We start from the raw sequence: 27,677 nt of genomic DNA, 5'->3' as shown, positions 1-27,677 counted from the left end.
ATGGTTATTGATCAATATTTGATGCATAAATTTGAAAACAACATTGATGTTACAAAAAACACCAAATATTCATACTGACATGATCGCCTAACATTGTGATTGGTAGGTATCCTTGGATTTAGTTTTAATTCTGTTATGATTTTTTTTTTGGAGTTTAAATAACTTTATTTAAAATTAAAAAAAAAACAAAAACTTTAACATTGATGAACAAATCAGTAATTCTGTTCATAATCTCCTTGATAATCCGATTTATCTATGCCTTGGCCATAATCACTATAATCGTCGTCGTAAACAACACCCTCAGCCTGCTGCTCATTATCGGGACGTAATTTAAGCATTTGACCATTATTGTAGTTGGCATGACGTCGAAATAGTTTCAACATACGATATGTGTCAATGCCTGCATCGTTGAATTTGAATGTGGGAAATTTCAAAAAACACACAGAGATAAATATGAAAAAGAAGAAGAAGAAGAAGAAAGACAATGCATTTTTCTGTTTCTGTTCATTTGTATGAGAATGTTAATTGTTTTTTTGTTTTTTTTATTTTTGCGAAAATTTAAAAAAAATAATAATAATTAACATACATTGTGGCAAAAGGCAATGCAAACTGGTGGGTGAGGGTTTCTAGTGGTGGCGAGGTATTAAGGGTCTTTATAAAGTGCATTTAGGCATTAGATAGTGGTGACGCATACAGCCAACAACAAATCGCAGGGATTTTAATTCTTTAAAGGGGTGTGGGCATTACAAGGGCGTTACAAAAGTGCTGTAATTTCCCTTGAAATTATTTATATTTGTTTGTTTGTTTTTTTAAACTTACCATAAGGAGCTGGAGAGGCTACTACCACGGGAGCAGGTGCCACATGTTTAACTACTGGTTGATAGGCTACTATTGGTTTGGGTGCTATAGCTACTGGCTTGGCTACTGCATGCACTGTGGGTCCTGATTTCGTAACTACAGCATTGAAACCATTAATGGGATCAGCGGTATAGTCTACAGTACGTATGGAGCCATCAGGTTCAACTAAAGAATATTGACCTGTAAAATAGCAATGAAATGTTTGCCTTAATAATGCCAAAAATATTGAGATGTGATTGTGTTTTATAATTACCTTTGACTACATCACCATCGCGAGTTTCATGCTGAGATTTGACATCACCTGTTGTATGATCAGCTACACCATAATTAAAGGCATATTTGGGATGATCCTGGAAAAAGCAAAACAATTTTTAAAAATTAATAAGTTTTAATTGGTAGTTGGTTATAATGTCTATGTTTCTGTTATTAGAAAATTTATTTTGGCTCCATCTTGTGATACCACATCTTAAATTTACATTTTAATACTCTCCCAATATAATAATATTATAAGAATATACACAATTGGTCAATTCACAAGGTCTCCTATCATGTCATATTGTCATATTGTCCGACCGACTCTTAGGCGTTCGGCGCAGGCATTAGGAATTGACAAAATGTTTTAAATATTTATAGAATACTGAGTAAACTGTTTTTCTTTTACTATTCAAATATGTTTATTTATTAAGGAATTTTTATTACCATTGATATGAACAAATTATTTGCCAAATTAACAATTGGTGTCGTAGCGTTGTATCGTTGTATGTCGTAATTTTTTTATTAATGTTTTGTTTTTGTTTCGAAAAATTTGTTTGAAAAATATTTATGATATACAATGCTACAACACTACGACATCAATTGTGAATTGGGCAATTAATTTTAAATTGTTGTGTGAAAAATATTGAGAATGCATGTAAAATTTTCACTCATAGTACTCGTTTGGGATATAGGAACTGCACAGAGAAAACTGATTCGTAATAGCAACCGAATTTGTTGCCAAATGATTCGGTTGCAGAAATAGAATTTTTCGGTTCTAGCTACAGAATATCAGTGGATAAAGAAGAAATTCGGTTGAAGCAACCAAACTTTTGTTACAACTTCTAAAATTTTGTACCCACAAGTATAAAATTCGGTCACTTATGCAGAATCATTCGATTGACCACAAATTCGGTTGCTATTACGAATCAGTTTTGTCTGTGAGGTAGTGAGTTTTGAAAAAATTTTTGAATAACTTTTATTCAAATACTTATTTTATTCGTTTAGTTGAATAAGCCGAATACGAATAAATCACTGGAAATTACGTTTATCAGCAATAAACGTTTGTTGTCATACAACAATTTTTTTAGGACTTTTAAATAAAGCTATAAATTTATTAAAATTTAATTAATTTATTAATTACATTTAACATTATATAAATTTCACACTATTTGATTTAAATTTTCAGGTTTACAATTTCGAAAGATTTTTAATTTTCTCACACAGTTCAACTATTATAATATTTAGTTAGTTCCTTTTGTGTATACATACATTAAATTCTTTTTAATCACTTATTTCTGACATAAATTTCATAACACTCACATAATAATCCACAGCATAACCTGGGCGTGCATAAACAGCGGTGGCGCTTAAGGCTACAAAAAGGATGATCACTTTGCTGATGGTAGACATGTTTGTTTTTGGATATTTGATTTTTTTAAATACACTTAAAAAAATATTACACTGGTGTTTTTTCTTTTTTTTTTTGGTAAAATGAGGTTGAGAAATCGCTAAAAATTCGTTAATTTTTCAAAATCTGAAAATAAAATTAAATTTTCTTTAATATTTGCACTATATATTTATTATTTTTTTTAATAAAAAATTTATTTTAAATATTATTACTTTTGGTATTTCGTAGGCACTGTTTCGAACACTTTGAATTTGCCCGGAATACTGTAACTATTCTAAGATCAAGTTTGCATTTTATACGCTAAAAAAATCAAAAGAAAAATGTCTACAACCACCACCAGCTGTTTGTTTTTGTTTTTGTTTTATTTGTTTTTTCTTTCCATTTAGTATGAGAAGTCGGTATAAGTACGTTTAAAATGAGTACTAGTGCTTTAAGCCACAATAACAGCCGGTAGTTTGTTTATGGCTAATAGCTTTTAAGCAGTTAAGGGGTATAAAAATAACAAAAACAACAATACTACAATACAAGTATCAACTACATGTTTATTATTATTATTATAATTTAGTTTTTATTCTCTTTCATTTATTTAGTTGAGTTTCGTATAAGATGTATTCATTGTTGTATTTGAATTTTTGAGATTGTTTTATGGCATTATTTAGTATTGTTTGGATTTGTATATTTTGCTGATTTGCTCAAGTGTAACCGATGTTGTAGAAGAGTTTATCATACACATATTGCGGAAGAGCTGTGGTGAATAGAGGTGTATTAATCAAGAGAGTTTTTTAAAATGTGTTTTGATTTATAGGGGTTGCTTATTAGACTAACATATTTTTGGCTAATATATTGTGAAAGCTTTATAATGTTGTGATACCAATTAGTCTACAAAGTCTTTAGCACCTGACTGTTCTTGTTATTTTTTAAAGGAAGATATTAATAATATCAAAAAATAACATATATTTTAAGTTGAAATCCCGAAATTTGCTGTCTATAATTTTCGTGGTTCTGGACAGCAATGACAAATTTGCAACTTTGTTTTAATTTTTTGTTTTAAAAACTACGATTTTTATTATTCCTTAAGAATAGTGTTCCAGCAAATTATACATACCAAAGTTACAAAAATAATAAATTAACAACCAAATTTGTTGACAATTGAATAAATACATACATTCAATAAATATAGTTCTAGATGATTGTTCTAAACTAGTCAGTTAACCTATTACTTACGGTAACAACTAGTTACATAATTAGCTACGTGACTAGTTCTTTTAACAATCCTTCAGGATTACTTAGAGACATTTATGTGATAATTGTCTTTACGCTAGATTACATGTAATGTAAAAAGTAACCAATTGATTTCAGTCTGCATTACAAATAGCTCATAGTTGTCAAATTACCCAAAATATATAAATTGGTGTCAGCCAAGTGATCAGATATTAGTGACAATTACTGTCTATAAGGGATACTTTTCAAACTTGCTTAACTGCTGGGGGTATTACGAAATGAAAATTAATGTTGGATGCTACTTTACAGCACGATCAAAATATTGATGATTTTAAAAGGCAAGTTGTAAAATAGAATATCTATTATAATTAATATATCCATCGATTTCTCAGAAGAACAATAATAATTTTAAAACTTTAACTATTTAATTTCTGATATAATTCAAATAGTCCTAACTGCTGGGAACACTGCTGAGTATTTTTTTTTTTTGGACATTGTGCGATCCATAGTTCATTATTTTTTGTTTGAAATTTTTAGATCATATTTGGTTTTGGTTCATATTTTTCCAATAATAGGAGCAGCGGATCTCCCTCGCATTGACAGACTAGTTTAATAAAATGTTTAAGATGATTGTGAGAACGTTCTTTTTTAGTCACCTCCATACATTGAATAATATGGATGTGCTGCAGTAACTCGATATGCCTTTCGCTCTTGATCACATTCGTTGGACACATACATTTGAGAGTCATTTAAACATTTCCATTGAAATTTTTTCTAATTTCAAAGAACTTCCGATTTTATTCCCTATTTTAATTTTTTAAAAAATTAAAAAAATTGGGTTTATGTATTTTTACATATTCGCATATCGAGCCCTTAGCGCCAAATTATCGTAAGCGACATTTTCTAAATATTTTTTTATTGCAGAAATTAATATTTTATGGACCGACTGATGTTTTAGTGTTCTCAGAATATCAAAATTGATAATAACTTCAAAAATATAGGGGGTAGGATTTTATCGTAAGTCAATATTTACATTTTACAGTAAACGAATTTTATCGTAAGCGACATACAGTGGTATATAAAAAAAGTGAGAAATAAATCTGTAACTTCTATATGGTTAGTCTGGTTTGAATGAAATTTCACATGCCCAAAGAGGAAGTGTATTCAAGTTTAAATTTTGAATAAGGGCCACATGGGCCAACCAGGGGCGCGGACAGGGGTTCCTAAAGTAGCACACTTCGGGTATGTTAAATTTTTAAAACGATCGCATTTCTTCGTTTGTGTTCTGATTTCTAAAAAATTACACATGTAGAATCTCTTCGTCAATCAATACAAAAAAACTCGTCGTACCTATCAATTATTTATTATAGCTTAGGAGATATTCGCATTTGAAAATTAAATTTTAACATTTTTACCCACTCTACTCCAGTTGTTTGATAATAACGGATCCAAATATTTCCAGATTTTCATTAATTTTCCTTTGTTGGACTATCAAGAAATGTAAGTGTCAAATAAAAAAAATTGTTTCAAAATACTACCCTAGTTTGAATTTAATTTTTATTTTTTTTTTTTTTTTAATTATTTAAAAATTTTCTAAGAAGATGTATAAGGAATTTATACTTGTTGATCAAATATTTCCAATGAAAAAAATTTTAAAATGTTTGATACCGAGAGGACCAGGTCCACCCAAAAAACGCCAATTTTTTATGTAAAATTCAAATTTAGGGCAAAAATTCTCGAATCGCATAGTCGATATCAAAATATAATAACCCATTTTAGATGGCCCAATATGTTCTTAATTGTTTTATAAATAATTATAGACAAAAATCTAAAAAAATCTCATTTTTTGGATTTTCAAAACTTTTTTAGGAATTGCGGGATTCACGATAACAAATTTAGAAATTGGTTTTAATTTTCCATTTTCAATACAAAAATCTATATAACTGTAAAATTTCATAAAATAATATTCATAAATAAAAATTTAATTTCAATTTTAAAATTTTGTATCTTTGTTGTTTTTTGTCATATTTTTCAAAAAAGTATTCCATGCATTTTTCAATTTCAAAAGCTAAAAACATTTTTGAAAAATAGAAAAAATTCCCTATCCACTGATATATAACATGTCTATCTTATGTTTTTTACGTGGCAATTTAATTAGGGAAAACTTAATATCTCGCAGAGAATTTACACTGCTATTTTAACTCATATTCAAAAATTTAGAGACTTAAGGAATTTGTGTGAAACAGAAGTAATCCCTAAAAAATATTATCAGGAGCATATTAATATGAAAAGTGATGATAAAATTGAGGACACGCTTGCAGAAAGCTACAAAGATGCTGATAGACACTGAAATTTGATAAATGTATTTTAACTCTTCTAATGTATCTACTTACTACATGTAACTATTTTTAACTTAATAATTTATATTTTTTTGAATTCATTAATATTTAATTTAAATAAATTCAAAACATAAATACATATACATATATAGAATTAAACTTATTATCGCTTTAAATCAAAATCAACAAGAAAAATATAAATATCGTAAGCGACCAGTTTTTGCCATAAAAGTAGCCTAATATAAAAAAATATATCGTAAATGCCATAATTAATGCACAATGTGAACAAACTATAATTTTTTTGCTGCCAATAAATAGCTTGAACGAAGCTATTTATAATCAAAAAAACCTTCTCCTGTAAAATTTGTGTTTTGTCGCTTACGATATTTTGGCGCTAAGGGCTCGATATGTTGAAGCTGATGTCAGATTTTTTGATTTAATATCCATTTCAATGATACTTATTGAAATTATTTAAACAAATATTTGCTTTAGAAAAATGCAATCTTGAGCAATTGCAATTTCCTGATATAAATATCTCATTTTTTAAATATTGTAGTCTAAAGTGGACATAATTATCTTACTATTGTTTAAAATCAGAGGTCAGATTCATAAAATACGTGTTCTTAAACTTATAAATGTTCTTGATTTTTTAAAAAATTTAAATCGTGAATAAAATCGATAGTTTAGAAGGAACACCCAAGTTGTATTTTTCTGAGCTCGTTGGTGGAATGGTAACATATTAAAAATAAAATATAGACATTTATGTAGCCTCAAAAATAATTCTCAATTTTTATGTTATGCAAATAATCTTTTTTAGAATTGTCAAACTGTTTACAGACATGTATTTGCATAATACAACAATTTAAATCGACATGCATACACGCAGAGAAAAAACATGGTTGGACATGGTTACGACAACTATACTATGTTCTCTGTAACAATATATTGTTGTCGTAAACATATAATTGTTGTTTTAATTTAATTTCAACAATATTATAGTTACTGTAAACGTTTATATTTTCATCGCAATTATAAATATGAATATGGTTTTCGAACAACTAAATAATGATAATTAGGTAAACATATTATTTTTATATACAACCATTAAATGTTAAGTTTATATACGCGTAGTCATAATATGTTTAAGATGCAAACAAAATATTTTTACAACAACTATATAATGATAAATAAGTAAATATATTATATTATGTAGTCATAATATGTTTAAGATGCAAACAAAATATGTTTACTTTTAATAGTCTGTTTTCCCACCATTTGTGAGTGTTGGTGTTTGTCTAAGCTGTGTTGTTTTTACAAGTAAATTTTGAGTGTCTGTAATTCCCATTCGCTCTATAGTTTTATTTGTATATTATCTTTAACTTTCCTAGAGCGAATAACAATAAATTTGATTTTATCAATAATATTTTAATTGTGAATTTAGTACTTTAAAACTAAATCCTATTAAAATTTTGTATTTCCAAAAATAAATTTTAATAATAATATGATTATTTTGGATCATAATATGATTTAACTGGGTCATAAATATGATGACTCTGGGTCATATTATGATTGTTTTTTATCATAATATGATTATTTCAAAACATATTATGATTGATTTTTATCATAATTTGATTATTTCAGAACATATTATGATATTTTATGATACTAATAATGATCATAATATGTTTTGGACTACAAGAAAAAATCTGATCATAATATGTTGCTCTTAGTTTATGGTTACCACAACCATGTTTTTTCTCTGCGTGTATGTACATATATAATTTCGTAACAATATTTTTCTAATTATTAGTTTATAATTGAATCAGGCTTTAAATAAAATTTTCTATAAAATTCTTTTTAACTCATAAAGACAAATTTGCTTAAACATGGTGTTATAGAAATAAAATTCGCCACAAATTAGCTTATTATTGCAACAACTATTTTATTAACATTATTATTACATATGCTCGCAACAGGTGTAGGGTATCATACAGTCACACTACTCTCTTACTTGTTTATTTTATCACCCTCGTAAAGCTAAGACTTATTTTTTTTATACAATTCAAATTCAAATTTAGCTTAAGAAAACTTTGTAAATAAAATGCTATTTTTTCATTAAATTTCAATTCTCATTTCCTCTTAATATCGTAACATTTCCTAATCAGTAGTATCAATAATTATCTATTTACAATTAAATCGATCCAAAAAAAAAGCAAAACATTTTGCCACTTTTTAACTGCAACCGATTATTAATTAGATTCTATAAATATTCTATTATTTTCTATGCTTGAAATGTGAAGCAATTGCTCATTTTTAATTGACCATAATCTGGTAATTAAAGACTTTAATACATATTATGACATTTTAAAAACTATTAATGGATTGTAGTTTGTCGGTGGAAAAAAGTATCAAATAGTAGTTAAAAGTTTAACAAATACAAGCAGCAAAACAATTTATGTTCGAGTACAAGTACTTTACCACAGACGATTTGTGAGGTTCTCACTGTTTTTGTAATTGTTTATGTTTATGTTTTAGTGAATAGTTTTTTGTTTTCTTTCTGATCTACTTTTTTTTAGTTTATGCTTTAATTTGTACTTTGTCTCATAAACTGATTTCCATAGAATTACGTGCAACCTTGGCAAATATTTATAAGACTCAATTCGTTTTTCGTATTTATTTAATACCCTACACACCACAATGTGGCCGTGGGCAGGAGGGTGAATTACTTTGATGTGAACAATTTTAAATATTTACAAAGAATATATTTAAAGTTAAGTTAAGAGCAAATCTTTAATTTATGAAGTTCATTTGTGGTCATGCCCTTCAAGAGTTAGAATTTATTTAATTTAATGATAGATTAGATTTCATTGCTCCACAATTATAAAAAAGGACCAACTGTGTAATATTTCAAACTTGATTATTATTTTTTTAATTTCAATTAAATGTACTGCTTCATTTCATTCCATCTTACCATCACTATAATAAATACGAGTTATAATATCATTTATAATTTAAGTTTTCATTTAATAAATGTTTGTTCTTATTATTTTTGGAAATACCCAACAATTTATTTGAAAAATGTTACCATTTAATTCACATAATTTATCCCTTAAAACAATTGCTTGTGCTCTGTATTTTGTTCTTCTCTTTCAATTCACATGATCTAGAAAAGGTTTGAGTTGAATTGTCGTTTTTTGTTTTGTTTGATTTGACCCTGTTTGTTTTAAATGTGTAATTGAAACTTGAAAGAAAAATCTAAATGAGAGTATTGAAATTAATGTTTAGTTTAATATTCTTAGTTTCAAAACTATTTGATTACAATTAAGATGTGATTAATGAGCTTGTTCAAAGTCACTTTTGAGATTGGTTAAATAAACAATTTATTAGCTAAAAATAACAGTATTAATTAACATATTTTTAGTAGGTAATTATTCCCCGATACCTGGTGGGGTTGTTTCGCCCGGTATTGCTCTATGGTGGACGAAACGAACTCATTTTCCAGGAAATTCAAGATCAGCTATAAGATATTTATTTGGTGATAATACGAGTATGCCAGACAACAATGTAAAATAAATTGATGAAAAAAATAAAAAAAAAATTATTGAATGATTGACACAATGGGCTTCCTTTTGATATAGTGGGTGTATGATTGCGTATCTTCTTAATGCGGTTTTTGTTTTTAATAACTTATATAATAACAAAGAGTCGTATGCGGGAAGTTTAGCTTGAGAGATCTTGAAAACGATTTTTTTGACCAAAATGATGCTTCTACGATATAAAAGATAATAATTTTTGCATCGAATCATGGATCCAAGGCCAAATATCTATTGCGTTAAGGTAATTCGCAGTATATATAGTGGGATCAAAAGGGTCTTATCTATTTTGAGCTGCTGAATGCAGCTGATTCGGTTGAAGCGAGCTGTGGCTGAAAAACGCCCATAATATGTCATGACATGATCATATCACGACAAAAGTATTTAGAATGAAGTGGTTGGGAAGTCTTGCTTCACCCGCTTAATAGTCTAGACCGTGCACCGTCCGACTACTATTTATTTCGATCGATGCAGTACGTTCTCTCTGGAATACGCTTCACTTTGGAAAAGAGTATCCGATTTTGATTTGATTCCTTCTTGGCCTCAAAGTTTGAGCAGTTATTTTGGCTCGGTATTCATATGTTGCCAGAAATATGGGAAAAGATTATAGCTCACAATGGTTAATACTTTGAATAAATTAATATTATACAAATGTTTCCAAAAATTGAAAAATTAATAAAATTCAGACATCCCTCCACAGAGAAAACAGATTCGTGATAGCAACCGAATTTGTTGCCAATCGAATGATTTTACCTTAGTGAGCGAATTTTACAGTTGCGGCTACAAATTTTTAGAAGTGGTAACAAAATGTTGGTTGCTTCAACCGAAATTCTTCTTTATTAATTGACTTTCTGTTGATAGAACCGAAAAATTCGATGTGTGCAACCGAATGTGTGCTACTACGAATCTGTTTTCTCTGTGTGTATTTATCATTTACTGTATAAATGTTTAAACAAAACTCAACACACTAAAGCTCAAATGATTAAATATTTGAAACAAGAAATATTTTAAGAACATCGTTTGTCCTTTTTTCAAAGATAGCTTATGGTCCCCTTTTGCTCTAATTTCAAATTATGGTAAATTGTACAATTCATATTCTGAATTTGGCAATAAGACTGTGTAAAAACTAAATCTTTATAGATTTTGCGCAATACTTCATTGTTAAGAAATAATCTTATTTTAATTGTTAATTCTGCTGTTGAAATTAAATTATTCTCTATTAATTTTTTTGCAAGAAAGAACCGTAAATACCGTTAAAACTAAAATTTAGATTTTAAACTAAATGAATATGAAATTAATTTTGGACAATAGCAGTTTAAATTTATGTTAGTTTTTGTGCCCAAAATAAATATAATAATAAATTCTTAAATTCCCACAATTAACGCATTCTACTGCCAACCACTTGACTTTAAGTCTAACACAAATTCATACATTGTACTTGTGTCTATTTTTGTATTCTTATGCAAATTTAAATATTTTCCACAATTTTTTTTTTGTTATAATTTTCCTCCACTAAATATTTGTTGTGTTTTTTGCCAGCAACGACCTTCAAAGTAAATTAAAACCATAATTGTTTAAAAAAAAAAATACAAGTAAAGCGAAAAAGAAAAGAAATAACAAAAAAAAAAAAAAACAACATGTAACAAGTTATTTTGTTAAAAGTTCTGTTTAATTCAAACACTAAATAAAATAAAATACTATTGTAGTAACCTCGAATTGAATTTAATTCAAAAAAACATCATGAAAAGTCTCATGCGTGTTTAAGGATTTAAATTTAAACTAACAAAAATATGAAATTAAACAGTCTAGTCAAAAGAAAAACCTTAATTAATTAGTGGTTGTATGTGAGCATAAAGAGGGTTCGTGGTCAAAATTAAGTTAAACTTATTTAACGTAGCGCTGGCACTGAACTAAATATGAAATTAAGCAAACTTGTTGAAAAATTCAAAAATACCCTAAATGGAAAAACAGTCTCTAATAATAACAATAATTATAATTAGACCATGAGTCGTTGTTTATTGTTAAATGAATAGTCAGCCAGTTAGTGAGTTTGTCAGCCAGTCATCATGTACCAGTGACATTATGTTTTTTTTTTGTTGAAAATTTCAACTTATTCACTGACGATGTTGCAACTTTCTGCCATGGATGGCTAAAAACTTTTGTTTTGTTTATTTATTTATATTTTTTTATATCAAATTAACACATTTCTTTACACATGCACTTGACATAAAAATCGCATTTTTTTTCTTCACATTTTATTTTTTATTAGCCAGCGTTGAGGTTGGTGTAATCTTGGTGTCTGATGTTGAACACCAAACACCGCTGGTTAAGTTTGAACAATGAAAATGTAACAGCTTGTTAAACATCAGTGGCTATAAATTAATTGTTATCTCCTCCCAACACCAGTGACCAGATACTTAGATAGGTAGATTGTATTAATTTAAGTTTTCTTTATATTACTGAACTGAACTTTGCATTGAAAATTGCAAATAAAAAACAAACAAAAAATTAACTTTAAATTTACAAAAACCAATTGTTTTCTTATACAAGCATGGGACTTTTGCATTGGCATTGATATGGAAGAAGTATTGATCAAATATCGTTGACAATAACTTTTGTGGTCGATGAAATAAGATGTCAACTCAAATTACACAAGTGAAGGTTAAGACGTTGACATTATCAGAGCAGAAGTACATTTGTTGATTTACCAAAATGTGGCAAAAGAAAAACATGATTGATTTTTGTATTGACAAATCAATGCTTTTACAATACTTTGTATGCAATGATTGTTCTTTGGTACTTTACTTATTATTAATGCATACACAAATATATAAATCAATACTGTAGTAATATATATTGAAATTTACCTAAATTTGGGGTATTATTCGTAGTTTCAAAATCCTTAAATGATTAAAAATGTTTATGAGGAAAGTTAACAATCTTGTTATTAAATTGTACATAATTCATCAAGTTTCTTATATTTATACATGAATTTGATGAATCAACTGTGGCCCTTTAAGAAACGAATCATTTTCTACAATATAAATAAAGCTATGAACGAATCAAGAGAGCAGAACCTCGATAAAAGACAAACCAAAGCGAATTTAATTTGTTGAGCAACTTAAAATTTTGTATGATACAGGTATTTCTTGCAAGATTATTTAATCGTTGGAATCAAATCTCTTTCTTCAGGTTTGGAAATAAGAAATAGTCAATCGGTGCTAAATCCGGAGAATAAATTGAAAGAGGGAGTATTTGAAAGCCTAATTTATGGATTTTTGCCATGGAAACTGCACATGTGCTAAAATTTTTTCCATCCGATTCTGAGCAGTCATCTTGCGGAAACCTTTCTCATATCCAAGAGATCATTAAAAATGGAGCCATGTGAGATGCATATCGCTTCCACAATCTCTAGCAATTTCAATCTTCGATCTGCCAACACCATACCGTTAATTTTGTTTTGGGTATATAGACCTCAACTGGGTGTCTAAAACTTTCGGCATCTTTCGTGATTGTAGGGCCACAACGAAATTCAGTAAACCACATTTATACCATTGAAAGTGATGGTGCCAATATTCCACAGTACTAATCAAGCTTAGACTTTATTTGAATGATAGTTTTTTCCGTAAAAATAATGCTTAATGAGCAGACGAAATTCAATTTTTGCCAATTCCTCCTCAAGTCGTGGTAGTCTGCTATCAATGGCTGATGAACACAAAATATATGACGCAACTTGTTCAAATTTAGACAGTAGTCAACTAACAACAATTCAAAAAGTCTCCACCTTCGTGTTTTTTTAGTTTTGTTTTCAAAAATTTTATTTGAAACATAATTTTGATTAACAATGTGTTGTGAATTGTACAAAAATACTTAACAAATCTACATGAATTCATTACTTCTTTCTCTGGTTTAATGTTAAAAAAAAACTTTCCAGTAGGGTGTTCATTTATTTATGACCCCTGTCATTTTATTTATTATTATTTTACATAACTATAAGATCAACATTTTCATTTCTTTGGATTTGTTTTTTAATTTAAATTTTCTGTTAAATAACTAAAATAAACATATAGTTTTGTAAATAAAAATTTATATTATGACACATACGGAAAGCTATGTTAAATAATGCAATTCAATTTATATTAAGTGAAATTATAAACTTTTAATATAATTGTTTACATGTTTTTAATTAAAATTATAACATCCCAGTTTTTTATTTTTATTCTGTAATGATTTTTTTTCTTTATGAACTACATGTTTACTAAATATTTAATGTCAATAGAGCCGCAAATTTATACTCATTTTACTTTTATGTTTTAGAACTGCATTAAGAACAAACTTATTTAATTTAGTTTTAGAAGTCAATAGACTTTTTTATTATTTATTTTTACTATTGTATTATTTATTTTCAAGTATAGTTCTTAACTCTTTTGTATTCTACAGACGTTTTTATGTTCTACTTTATGAAGCGTTTGACTTTAAGAGTCTCGTATTATTAAATAAAAACTAAAACAAACATATTTTGTGGTATTTCTACATGACATAAATAATGTTTACAAAAACATTATTATATCAAATTATTTTAACTTCAATGAACTAAATTGTATTGAATAATACGTAATTACTAACATACTAGCATTTAATTGGACAATTATTGGAAATTCGAAGGTATATTTGTGGAAAAGTATACATATGATCGTTTTATGACCATTTGGTACCATGAAACCATATTCAGGGAGTGAAAATCATTGAAGTTAGCATGTAATTAGCTAATTTTTCGTACCTTTTGATAGTTGACATTATTTATTTAAAACTGATATTACAAAACATAGATACAAATATATTCCCGAATATTAATCAAATACAAATTAAATGTTAATACATTTTCCCATCCCATTATATGAAAAAACTTTGAAAAATTATCTCAAAACAGCAACAGTGAGCAAAAAAACATTAATATGTCTCTGAGAGAAACTAAAGTAGACTCGGTGATTTCTTATTTTTTTCTTACAAAAGGGGACTAAAGAGTATTTTTAAGTCTTTTGTGATCTTCCTATATAAAAGAACCATTTTAAGGTTCTTATAGGTTGCAAGTATGGCCACCGATGAATGGCTGATCGATTCGCTTTTTCAGACACATTTGCAAAAAATGTTTTTTTTTAATAGCAGTTTTCGGTATTTCTTAAAATTTTTTTTTGTCAAAAAACCTGAATTTTTTTAAATGATACTTTAAGCAATTAAATAATTTTAAAGAATTTATTATTAAAGATATGATTTTTATCTTTTAAACAGTAAATGGCTGAGTTATGAGAGTTTAAATTCAGAATGCTCCTCAACTAAAGCAAAATACTGTAGTCTATATTATTTAAAACAAGTAAGAGTGCTATATTCGGCTGTGCCGAATCTTATATAACATTCACCAAATTATACTTTAAAATACAAATTTTAAATATTTTGAAGTAAACAAAATTAAAATTTTTTTTAGAAAATTTTTCAAAAAAAAATTTTTTTCAAAATTTATTAATAAAAAAAAGAGTCAAAAAAAATTTGTTTGGGAAAAAAAATTCGGGTTAAAAATATTTTTCTAGATTTTGACCCATTGTAGGTCCAAATTATTATTGTCTTATATACATCGTTGCAATTGACTTTGAAATATCTATAGATCAAAACTAGGCCAAAAATCGAGATTGTCCTGGTTTTTTCCTCATATCTCTGTCATTTGTTGGACGATTTTCACGATTTTAAATAGCAATATGGATGTATCAATAATGTTTGTAAGTTATTTTGGGGCTACGGAAAGTTGATTTCAATATACAGACCGACATGTCTATATTCGCGATCTATAACGATTCAGAATATACTATATATGTATATACTTCGTGTAGAAATTACAAACGGAATGACAAACTTATATAGTGTACCATTGCCACTCATGGTGAATGGTATAAAAATAAGAATACGCAAGCATTTGTGTGATAAAACCGAAAAACATGTTATCACAAAAACTAGTAGCATTACTCATAAATTTGTTAAATGATTTTGTTTTGGAAAGCTAAATAATTTAGCTTGGTATATTTTTATGAATTTTCCGAATTTTCCGTATAAAATTTTACAATTTGAACTTAGGAAATAAAAAATTCAGGGGTTGACATTAGTGTTTATATATTGTCTACGTAAAATTAATCTTAATTTTCTGTTTATGTGTCTTTCTACCTACCTTAAAGTTTATTTCGATTTTATCGAGATAAATACTGCCTGAAAGCCAAAAATGTAAAAAGCCATTCAAATTAAAATTACAGAAACAAATCACAACTGCCTTTTTTTTTTTGTTATTTTTAATGACTTTAAATCGCCAATTAGATCTACATACATAATTTTCTTAGAGTTTCAACATTTATTTTTTTGACACATGTTTATTAAACATTTCACATTGTTTACAATTTAATTAATTAAAAATTCATTTCTAGCATTTCCTTATTACATTAATTCATATACTTTAGTAATACGTTTTCCAAAATTATGTAAATTTCTTGAAATCTAAAACAATTCGTAAAGTCAAATATTCTTATTAGAACATTTTATATCAAAACAAAGCAAACCCTTCCTTGTTCCGTCATATATTTAAGTAGGAAATATACAAGCAGAATACAACTATAATAAATATATCAATTTATGGTAATGATGAAATTTCATTTTCATCATTCTTAAGACTTTAAAAACTTTTAAAAGAAACTAAAATCTGAAACAAAACTCTTCCTAGTTTAAACAAATATGTTATTTTTCCCACAACAATAAAAAAAAATATTAAAAAAGAAATACTAATAAAAATTTGTTAAATAATTACTTTGAATTATAAAGCCAACGAGGCGTTAAATAATATTTAAATAAAATTAAATACTTAAACTAAACCAACAACACTAAAGCAAGTTTGTAAAAAGAGGCATCAAGCCAAAAATTCAAAACAATCAAATTAAATAAAACGTAATCTTAGACCAGTATTATTTTAATTTAATAATAATTAATTAAAAACCATAACAGTTTAAAGAATAATACAAAATATGAACTTAAACGCAAACTATTACAAGCAAGGTTAAAATTATAAAAAAACAATAAGAATTAATACTTGGATCATGTAAAAAAGTGGCTTGTGGCACTAACTACTTACATTTTACTATAAATAATTCAATTTTGTTTTTTCCTTCAAAACTGCTCTATTAACCTTTACATTTTTCTGTTAAAATTTTAAAGCAAACACCATTTGTCATCCATTCAATAATGAAATAATTCAGTTTTCTAAACATCAGTATTATGTTTAAACATCTTCTTTACTTGTGTTTTCAACAAATAACCGACTTCAGTCGATAAATAACACTTGGTCATTTATAATAATTTTGTTAGCAGCTTTTTATCTGTTGCAAATAGTTACCGTTTGTTCTATTCTGTTTTTAATTGCTAACATGTTGTAGACTGATGACATTCAATTCTGTCTTGGAATTCATTTGTTACAATTGCGTATTTTGTTGTCAACTTCTAGTTTTCGAATTGATTTAAATTCATTTTATTCATTGTCTAAGATGTTTTTTATGAAACACCAGTATTTTACACGTTCATCCATATGTCGTTTAGCGAGTGAACTTCATTAGTTATTTATAAATTCCTAACAAATGTATGATTTTTATTGTAAGCTACACTAATTAATCAAAGTTAATGTAATACAAATTAAGGCAATTGTGATTGTGGTATTTTATGGACTAAGTAAATATTATTTGATAATGATTCCCGGTGAGTTTTGATTATAATTAACCCAGTCCCTAATTGGCAGATAGAGATGCAGATGATATTTGGTTCCAACATAATGCTTGCAGCGATATTACAAACAGAGTGTTGGTGATATTTTCAACAAATTGTAAATTTAAAATGTTCAAAGGTTTCAAAACATTTAATTTTGATAGAGACAATAGACAGGAAGCTATTTATTGAATAACAGTAGAGAGTAAGAGTATTTTCCAAATCACTTTCGGAATCTACACGCAGAGAAAAAATATATATGTGAATGGTTACTGTAACCATTTAAAAAGTGATACAAGTTTTTTAACAATATTATAGTCACAGTAACTATTTACATGATTATGGTAACCATAATATGGTTAATTTACGATTCACATGATTGTATCAACCATATATATGGTTACAGTAAACAAGTATACAACATTAATAAAATAAATTGTATGATAGTCGGTTTATATGTATATTTACTGCTTTTAATAAATTCTTATAAAATTCGGCTATAATATACATATTTATGGTAGGTGGGGATTACCATACTCTACTTTCATAATTGTTAGAACTTTTACATGTATTAAAGAGTATACGTATTCGATTTTGAATGATATTTAATTCAATTAATGCATAATTTTTTAACTGATTTAATTAAAGCAGCATATATTATTTTATATACATTCTTTCAACAATTTAATATCGGTTTAAAACACCAGCTAATAATAGTTAGGAAATTTAAACATAACACATATTACATACATTCAATTCACATAAAATCTATTGAAATAATCTCAAAATAAACTACATATTTTAATTCACATAGCCACGTCATAAGTTTTTTTAATTAATGTTAAAATCTATTTAAAGCGATTTTTCTAAACTGTGCACATTTTTCTTGTTTTTAAGTTGTGGCATTTAACAGGAAATGACTCAGTTATAATTAATGTATTCAAGTCAATTATGACTTAAATAGTTGGTAAATAATAAATAGTGTTATAAACAATAAGAAAAAATGTGCAGAATGACTTTTATTTCACAAACACCTTAAAGTATGCCTTATAATTACAATTTAAATTGAATTAGTAACTGTGTAAATTTATTGCATACTTTTGCGCATTAACTTTAATTTTCTGTAGAGTATTCAATGCTAACAGGTGCAATGTAAGTAACAGCTATGTTAATATTAAAGATTTAAGAAAGAAGCATAAAGTTTAATGATAAAAGTGCTACATTTAAATTTCTTAGCACTCTATTAAAAATGAAATCGTAAAATTTATATAAATATGTTGCTGAAAAATAATACTTCCATTAAAATATAATTTTGTTAATTTAAATATTAAACTAGTCTAAATGGTTGTCAATTCAAATCTAGCACAAATGTAGGTATACGGAAAAGTTTTAAAAATAATGGAATCAGCAATAATTGATCACAATTAAAATTATGTATAATTTGGTTTATTTTGAAGACTTTTTGAAGAAAACTGGTTTTTAGGAGTTTCTATTAATATATAAGAATTTATAAAATAAAATATATCGTCACCTAAAATGCAAAATATCCTACAATTTCCTACAAGTTCATATACAAATTTAAACCACATAAAACAATAATGTGTGACGCTGATCAAAAATTAAACAGAAAGTCTTCTAAAGTACTGGTTCAATTAAAATACATATTATTGAGCATGATTCAATAATTTTTAAATTAGATTTTGTAACTACTTCGTTTAAATATAACTTGTAGAGTAACTTCGGGTATTGTGGACTATGCGTCTAATGTGGACCAGTGTATTTTTTCAGAAACTATTGAAGGTATGATAAAACTGATTTGTCGTACATTTTACAATTTGTTTCAAACGAGAATTGCACATTTGCTTTCATGAGTAATTGATATGTTGGCTTTTTATTCTTGTATTGAAATGAATGCGCGTGCTCAACATTTTTTTCGGCTCAAGTAAGAAACAAAATTTGGTACAGTTACTTGGTAGAATTTAATGTTTGGTTGTTTTATATAGTTAAAGTAACCAAAATGTAACCCAAATTCGTGTAATGTGGACCTATGTAAGCCAAGAACGCGACTTTTTAGTTTGTATTAATAAAAATATACTGAAATTTAATTTTTTAATCATTCATGATTAGCTGGTTCATGAATTTTATGTATTAAATACTACTCTCCAATTTTTTAATGCTGGTTTTTGGGTTCCTTACAATATTTTCGCATAAATGTTTTATCCTTTGACGGAAAAAATTTTCAACTGTAAAAACAATTAGAGAATACATTAGCTAATTTATTGCTTCACAACTTTTTTAATATCCATATATATTGTGGCCAAAATTTAGAAAAAACAAAACGGTAGTACACATTACCCGAAGGTACTATATTACAGGGGGTCACAGCTGAGCACTTGTGCTTTAAAATTTCTTTAAACGTTTCTTACTTCCATAGGGAAGGATCAGTTAAGCAGAACTTGAACTTTTTATATACTAGTCAATAAGGAATATAAAAATTCAGCTTGGAGTGCTAAATTATATGGCATTGTAAAAATTTGCAGAGTAAAAGAAGTCTTTACTGGTTGAATGTTTGTAAGACATTGATTTATTTATTAAAATTAAAACCTTAAGAGCTAAACATTAAAATCTTATAACAATCTAGAATACATGAAATGAAAAGGGTCTTATTTATCATCTACACACAAGTGATACTTTTAACACTCAGAACATATTATTAATATTATATATAAACAAATATAAAATAGTTTTATATACCATGTTCAATAATTTGAACAGGCATTCATTAGGCAATTTCTCACTATTTCATAAACTGTAATAGCTAAATTATTATTGTAATAAATCCTATTTACAATACTAATCTAGCTATTATTACAATATTAATTTATTACTATTGTCCAGTTAAAAACAATCTATAAAATTATTCAAATTGAATTTTATTTATTGATGTTAGAAACTTTAATAACATGTTATTATTAAAGTTTATACCTTTAGATTTTACTTAACCAAAGAATTAATAATCATTTGAATAATCGAGGAGAAAATATATTCTTTATTTGAATGAATAACATTTTTCAAATTAGTATAAATAGCTATTCGATCGGTAGTTGTCTATCAATCGGATAAATTTATTTTCAAGTTAAAATTAAAAAAGTTGTTTATATAAACAAACATTTGGACATGAATGAAACAAGACCAATAGATTATTTAATTTCATTCCAAGTTGGTTACATTGAAACTTTTTAAATACTAATGACCTAAAATGAACAAAAATGTACTTCATTTATTTCGATAAATGGTCCGCTCATATATCATATTTAACAAAAATACGAGTTGGGGCCTTTTTATATTATGGTAACGATATACTTCAAGAAATATTTAATTTTGTATTATTATTATTAAGTTTTATCAAACAAATTAATAAAAATTTTCTGGTTTAAAATATATTTTATTAATTTATAATCGATGAACTTTTAAAAATTAATCGTGCACTCGAATAATACTATTCGATTAAAATGAAACTCGATTAATAAATTTTCGAAAATTGATCTTTGTTGTCAAAATATAAAATGATGAGCAAATCGAATAACGTTCAGAGGTTGCATATTTTATTTAAACATCGAGTTTTGGGTGAAAGTAGCAAAATTTAAAATAAAAAAATAAATATTTAAAAAAATCATTTATAAAAACATTATCTAACTCATTAAAACTTGATACGAAAAAATATTAATAATATTTCATGCATATCTCAAATCCCATTTAAAAAAAAGTTTCAACCGAAATTTAAAAATATTGTTTATAATTTCAATAAATGAAAAAAAATATATATTTTTACTAATTTTTAGTAAAATGTTGTCCCTAGATATTAAAGGGTTATTAGCAATTATATACTTGAAAATAATTTAAACAAATTTGTATCCAAAAACTAAATTTCCTCGATATCCGATTTAAAAAAAATTTAAAATTTGAAATGGTTTATATTGTTTTAATTTCTATGTTTAAGCATCTATCAATATTTAATTTTGAAAAATTTTGCTACCTTGACTTAAGACTTGAAAATTTAAATAAAATGTGCAACCTCAAAACATTATCCGATGTTACTCAAATTTACAGTATTACGGAGAATAATTTTCAACATTAGTAGCACCGAACTAACGTAGAAGAGAGTTCACTCATTCTGTGATACTCTTTAATGGATTTATGGTAGTTTTTGAGCTATTAAAAGAGCTATATATTGTTATGGACATAATTTTATAAAGCTTTGTGGACTTTTCCCATTGTTGGAGACAACCACTTTGAATGTATAATTAATTTTCATTGAAATCAGAAATACAAAATCCGTTTGCGAATGGATTCTACAAAAGTTGAAAGTGGAATGTTCATAATTGTCATATTTTTTAATTTGAAAGTAAATTTTAATTAGGCTTAAGTTAATTTTTTTATTATAATTTATTTGTAATAATTCAAAGAATAAAACTGAATACTAAAATTTTTAGACAATTGGCAAATTGGAATGCATTTTTTACCCTGCCAAGTGTGTCATCAACAATCTGGATACCTTAGTGGGCGTAGGGTGAGGGCGTGGTCCAATTGATTATTTTTTGTTTAAATTTATTTATATGCCATGGACATTAAATGTGCTGAAAGTTAAAACTCTGACATGATTAATTTAATTTATGCCATAAAAATTGGATTTGAAACCATATTTCAAATCCAATTTTTTTGAAATTTGAAATGGATTTTTGGATTTGAAACCAATTGGTTGACAATTTAGCTATGTATGATTTTGTGTTTTTCTTTCCTACTCCTTGGTGTTGATTCGTTAAATCAAACTGGAGTTTGGAAACTGATTTTAGTCTTTACTGTGCCATGTGTGTTTTTATTTATAGATTGTTGATGACGCCCTTGTCAGGTCTGAAAATTTTAGTATTCAGTGATATTCTTTGAATTATTACAAATATAGTATAATAAAAACGATCTTAAGCCTAATTAAAATTTACTTTCAAATTATATATATAAAGTTCGAATAATTACCAAAAATCTATGTATGTATATATTTTTTAATTTTATTAATATGAAAATGTTATTTGTGAGTTTTTCCAAGTATTTAATAATGATTCATGCCATTATTTAATTTATCTGATATTAATTCAACAATTTGTCACAAATATTAAAACATTAATTCAATCACTTCCCAACACATGTTAAACCAATTATATATCATGTAATTACAAATTAATTATGTATTGTAATTAATAAATTTAAAAGCCAGTCCATTATTAATTAACCTCTACAAAGTAATAGTAGCAAACCCCTGAATAAAAACTTTAAAATAGATTTAAGATTTTTTTTCTTTGTTTCATCAAATTTACTACATTTTTTCCTTTATTTCAGAGCGTTTGAACGCATTTCATTTAATCGTAAAAAATATTTAACTTATAAATTATATTTAAGCAAAAGTATTAAGTAAAAAACACATAATTAAATACAATACTCGTTGTAGTTGTTGTGGATTTCTATATTTTTTCCAGCACTAGAGGCAATTTTGTTTGTTCATTTTGCATTTATGATGGATGAGTGGCATGGAGACGTCATGTTATAATAAAAAAAAAACAAAAACAAAAATTATGTTGAATGAATAGAGCATTTAAATTAATGAACTGATGAAGGCAGTGACAAACTAAAAGTGGATGAATAAATCGGTAGGTATGTATTTATGTTGATTTGAGTAACTGGAGTTTTATACATCTAGAGATACATATGTATATTTCTAAAAGATATGATGAATATTATAAAGAGAGAGACTATTTATATGAGACAGTGAGTGTGTAAATGGGGATCGTAAGAAGTTTTATTTATGGTATGTATATAGATAGATAGAGACAGAGATCGGTTAGGAAATTATATATACAAAAGAATGTGTATGAGTTGAGTTGAGTTGTGAAGAGACTTTGCCATTTCACTGCTTTTTATCCTTCTTGTTATTTTTCTTCTTTGCTTTTTTTCCAAGATTGCCTTTTAACAATAATCCTTAATATCATCGAGGTCGTCAACGGGGAGAAAGTATTTAGTAGATTTGGGGGAGATTTTTATAAGGGTTTGTGGGGTAATTAACTTACTAAACTAAATAATTTACAAAGTTTATACGGGTTTGTTTTTTTTTTGTCTACGAGAAAATTAAAATGGCTACTTAATAATGACCATGAGCACCATGACCAGCATAACCACCGTAACCATGACCAACAGCGACAGCAGCTGGAGCATGATGCGCCACAGAGGCATAGTTTATGGCAGGAGCAGCAGCAACATGATGAGCTACAGCGGGACCAGCATGAGCATAAGCAGTGGGTGCAGCATGAGCATAGACTGGTGCGGGAGCAGCATGTACTACGGCGGCAGGAGCATGAGCATGTACGGTGGGAGCGGTTTTGTGAACGACTGCGTTGAAACCATTGTGATCATCAGCGGTATATTCAACAGTACGCACTGAACCGTCAGGTTCAACCAAAGAGTAAGAGCCCTTGACTACATCACCATCACGTACTTCATGTTGAGATTTGACATCACCGGTATGTGAATCAGCAACACCATAGTTGTAGTGATATTTGGGGTAAGACTGCAAAAACAAATAATTGGTTATTGTAAAGCTTAAGAAGACAAATAAGTAAAAGAAAGCTAAACCAAAATCTGGCTTAATAAATTTTTAAAACGCCTTGTGGTTTGGAATATTAATATTGAATTGCTTACATTTATGATCACTAGTGCTATAAACAAATTATTGACATCAAAACTCTAATCGCAAAATATGTATTTATCACACAAACGCACAGCACTGAAATAATACACTATTTTTTAATGGTAGCAAAACAGTGTCTGCTACAATAGCAGTAGCTGTAATTGTGTCGTAAAATTACCGGCTTTACAAACATTTCTGAAAGATTATGTCTGCCACACATATTCAAGCCTATGTTCACACACATTCAGAAATATGTATATATGTAGAGTTAGTTACTGCTGCACACAAATAGATGTGCTACATTTGATTATAGCTTTTATTCGCTGAAGTATGTCAGTTTACATGATTAAACATTGAATATATACGATGCAGAAATAAACAATAAAACTGAAAACAATGAAAAAAAATAGAAGATAGAATAACATGTGTTGCAAGCGGCATATGCACACATGTCTGTTCATTGTAATCTTTTGAATGAAATTAAAAGTTGAATGATTGAAAAGCAAGAGTTGATAATGAAATTTTATTGCGAAAAAATATTTTTTTCTGGGAAATTTAACAAAGTAGAATTTTATGTGAAATAAAACTTATTTTGTACCCAAACAACTTTTTTTACACGCCCAGTGTTGAAGCGATCTTGTTTTGTGTGCAACTTTAGATTGGAGACAAATATTCTCTTAGAGATTTTGTAATAATCTAATTATAAAACAAAAATTCCATACAAAATTTATTTTTTTAACCCCTTGATAAAATAAAATTTTTATTATGAATAAGAGGGTAAAAGCTGAAAACTTAAATTTTGCACTTCAAAGTTTAAACAATTGTTTTCGGCTGCACCAAATATTATTATTAAGACATATTAAATGAATATTTTTAATATTTGAAGGATTCATTGTAAAAATCTTGAACTTATTTATATTTCATCTATAATACGGACATATTAAATGGGCTTTGTAATGATCTAGATCAGTGGTCGGCATAAAAACATCATGTATTGTATTTTAACAACATGTGATGCACTTTCCATCTCTGATATAATTTTACCAGCTATTTAATGCGATTTTTGTTTCCTGTTAGATAATTTTGTATGAACTTTTTTTATCATTCGTAATGTTCATCGGTAAAATATTTAAATGTTCGGATCATGAATTCTTCTTTATTCTCTAACACCACGAAGAAGAGTAAAAAAATTTAGTTTTATTAGAACAAATCAAAAGACTTAGACAGAAAACTGTATTTGTTTAAAAGCGAAATATATTTTTTTTGCTCATCAGAAGCGAAATTGTATTTAGTGATCTTCTCATCAATTTAAAATGACTGTGGATGAGAAAATACGAGTAAATATTGTTCACCGAATGATTCAGAACTACATCTAAAACCGAATTTTAATTATACCCGACAAACATTTCACGGAAACTAAAAAAATGCTGTCTGGAATTTACTATAACCTTTTCTCGATAAGGATCCCATATTGAAACACAACATAAATCTTCAAGTCTGTTACACTAATATAAAACATTTTAACAGTAATTTATGATTCATAAGTGCACCTGTATGATTTCTGTAAAAAGTACCTTAAAATGCCATCATGTGTAAAATATCTTCATATGTTCGCTAAAACCCACGGAAACTTAAAGGTTGTTTTTTTAATATTTTACTTAATACCATTAACTAATTACAAACAATGAACAATGTTTTTCCACATTATTGTATAAATTTGCGTGTGCGATCATGCAAGTTTTACTAATTTTCCCCCACTGACTGACTGACTGGCTGGTAAATGTGCAGCGATTCATTATTTATGTCATTTAGTATTGTCTGCAAATAATTCTTCTTTTTTTTATATGTCACAATTATCATATTTACATACATTAAAAAAGGTAATAGTAATAGTTTACTAAGAAACAACTGAAACAAGTCAATAGTGTGGTTGAGCATTGTAATGAAATTTTATCTTCTTTGACATGAAATATGTTGTCGCAGCACTTTGTGGGAGAACGAAGATATTGTTTAATGTATTTTTGCTATTATGTGATGCGAAATATAATTTATTGCTAAATAATGGTTATAATAAATGTTAAATGTAGAAAATTATTAATAAATGTGCAAAAATAAAAACACAACTTAACATATTCCAACTGTAGTACCCTAGCAGATGAGAATTAATGTTAATGTAAATTGATTAACTGAATTATAATCTGAGAATCATCTGTCCAGATTTATTCTGGTTTTAGCACTTACTAGAGAAATAAATAGTAATAAATTATTGGCTTTATTATCTCGGAAATGGAGTGAAGATTTTAATTTAGAGAGTTAAATAACTTCTGGAATAACTTTTGATTGCTTAGGTCCAAAATCGTGTATATCTGTATAATTAATGGACTTAAAGTTAATAAAAACATTGAATGATGGATATTGCGAATCCTATTCTCTGTTTATTTTAGCATGTTTAAGACAGTATGTTGTGTAATTTGGACAGAAATTTATTTTAATCTTCAAAATGTGAATGGCTTGATTAGAAAATATTTTTTCTAAAAATTTCAATTTTGGAAGAAGAAGTCAAATATGTTTATATACAAATGTTTGTAATTTGCTTTTATAATTAAAAATAATCAGATCAGTTATATGTTGATTAAAACTTTGAAAAGAATTTCAATAATTTCCAAGAACCAAATATTGTAACCGAATCTTCTAAGAATTGATATTTTTGAAACAAACTTTTAGTGTCTCTTTAGATATTAACTAATTTAAGACTGGCTGTAAATCTTTAAACCTATTTTCTTAGTAATGCACTTGTTTTGTTCATACTTTAAATGAAATCGATTTTGATTATATTGAGTTCTTATATCCATTTCAAAGCAATTTCCCATCAACTTACATGATAATCCAAACCCTCATCGGGGTGAGCACCACCATGATGACCATAAACAGCTGGGGCAGCAGCATACAAAGCAGGACCACCATGACCACCATGTAAGACACCAGCGGTGGCAACACCCACAACAGCCAAGCAGATCAAGGACTACGAAATAAAAACAAACAGACACTTTCAGTAAAAACACACTAAACACATAAATATATTTATATTTTTATAATTCATGGAATTATTTTTTTAATTATCAATTCATTTAATCCTTATTGTTAACAAAATATATTTTTTTTATGCACTTAATATAGCAAACACTCACTTTAAAGAAAGCCATTTTTCTATTTAAGGATTTTTTGTAAATTAGTTTAGTTTTTTTTTTTTGTTAAAACCAGAGCTGTAGACGACTCAATGTATTGTAGTCAACTGATAACTAGAACCAAGAAGGAAATTGCTTTTATATACAAAATATTTCAACAAAACTAAAACATAAAACTCTTAAAACACTCTCGTCGCATACAGAAAGAAACATACACAGACTCCACCCGTAGTAAATAGTAACAAATAAAATATAAAAAAAAATTAAACAAAAAAATATGAAAAACTAAAAAAAAACAAC

The 27,677-nt window shown here is 27.2% G+C and overlaps 1 protein-coding gene across 1 annotated transcript; it reads right to left on the bottom strand.

Moving 5' to 3' along the window:
• On the bottom strand, positions 1–27,480 carry LOC135953859 (uncharacterized). Its single transcript, XM_065503873.1, has 7 exons — positions 27,381–27,480; positions 27,071–27,214; positions 23,658–24,072; positions 2,434–2,627; positions 1,112–1,208; positions 820–1,038; positions 1–400 (listed from the first exon to the last, which is right to left on the bottom strand). Exons 1-7 carry the CDS (start codon positions 27,393–27,395, stop codon positions 213–215), a joined length of 1,272 nt encoding a protein of 423 aa, XP_065359945.1. The 5' UTR covers positions 27,396–27,480; the 3' UTR covers positions 1–212.
• Positions 27,481–27,677: the final 197 nt, after the last annotated feature.

This window comes from Calliphora vicina, chromosome 3 (genome assembly GCF_958450345.1).
Source record: "Calliphora vicina chromosome 3, idCalVici1.1, whole genome shotgun sequence".
NCBI classification, from domain to species: Eukaryota; Metazoa; Arthropoda; class Insecta; order Diptera; family Calliphoridae; genus Calliphora; species Calliphora vicina.
Note: the sequence above shows the minus strand (reverse complement) of the source record. Positions and strands in the feature narration are given on the sequence as shown.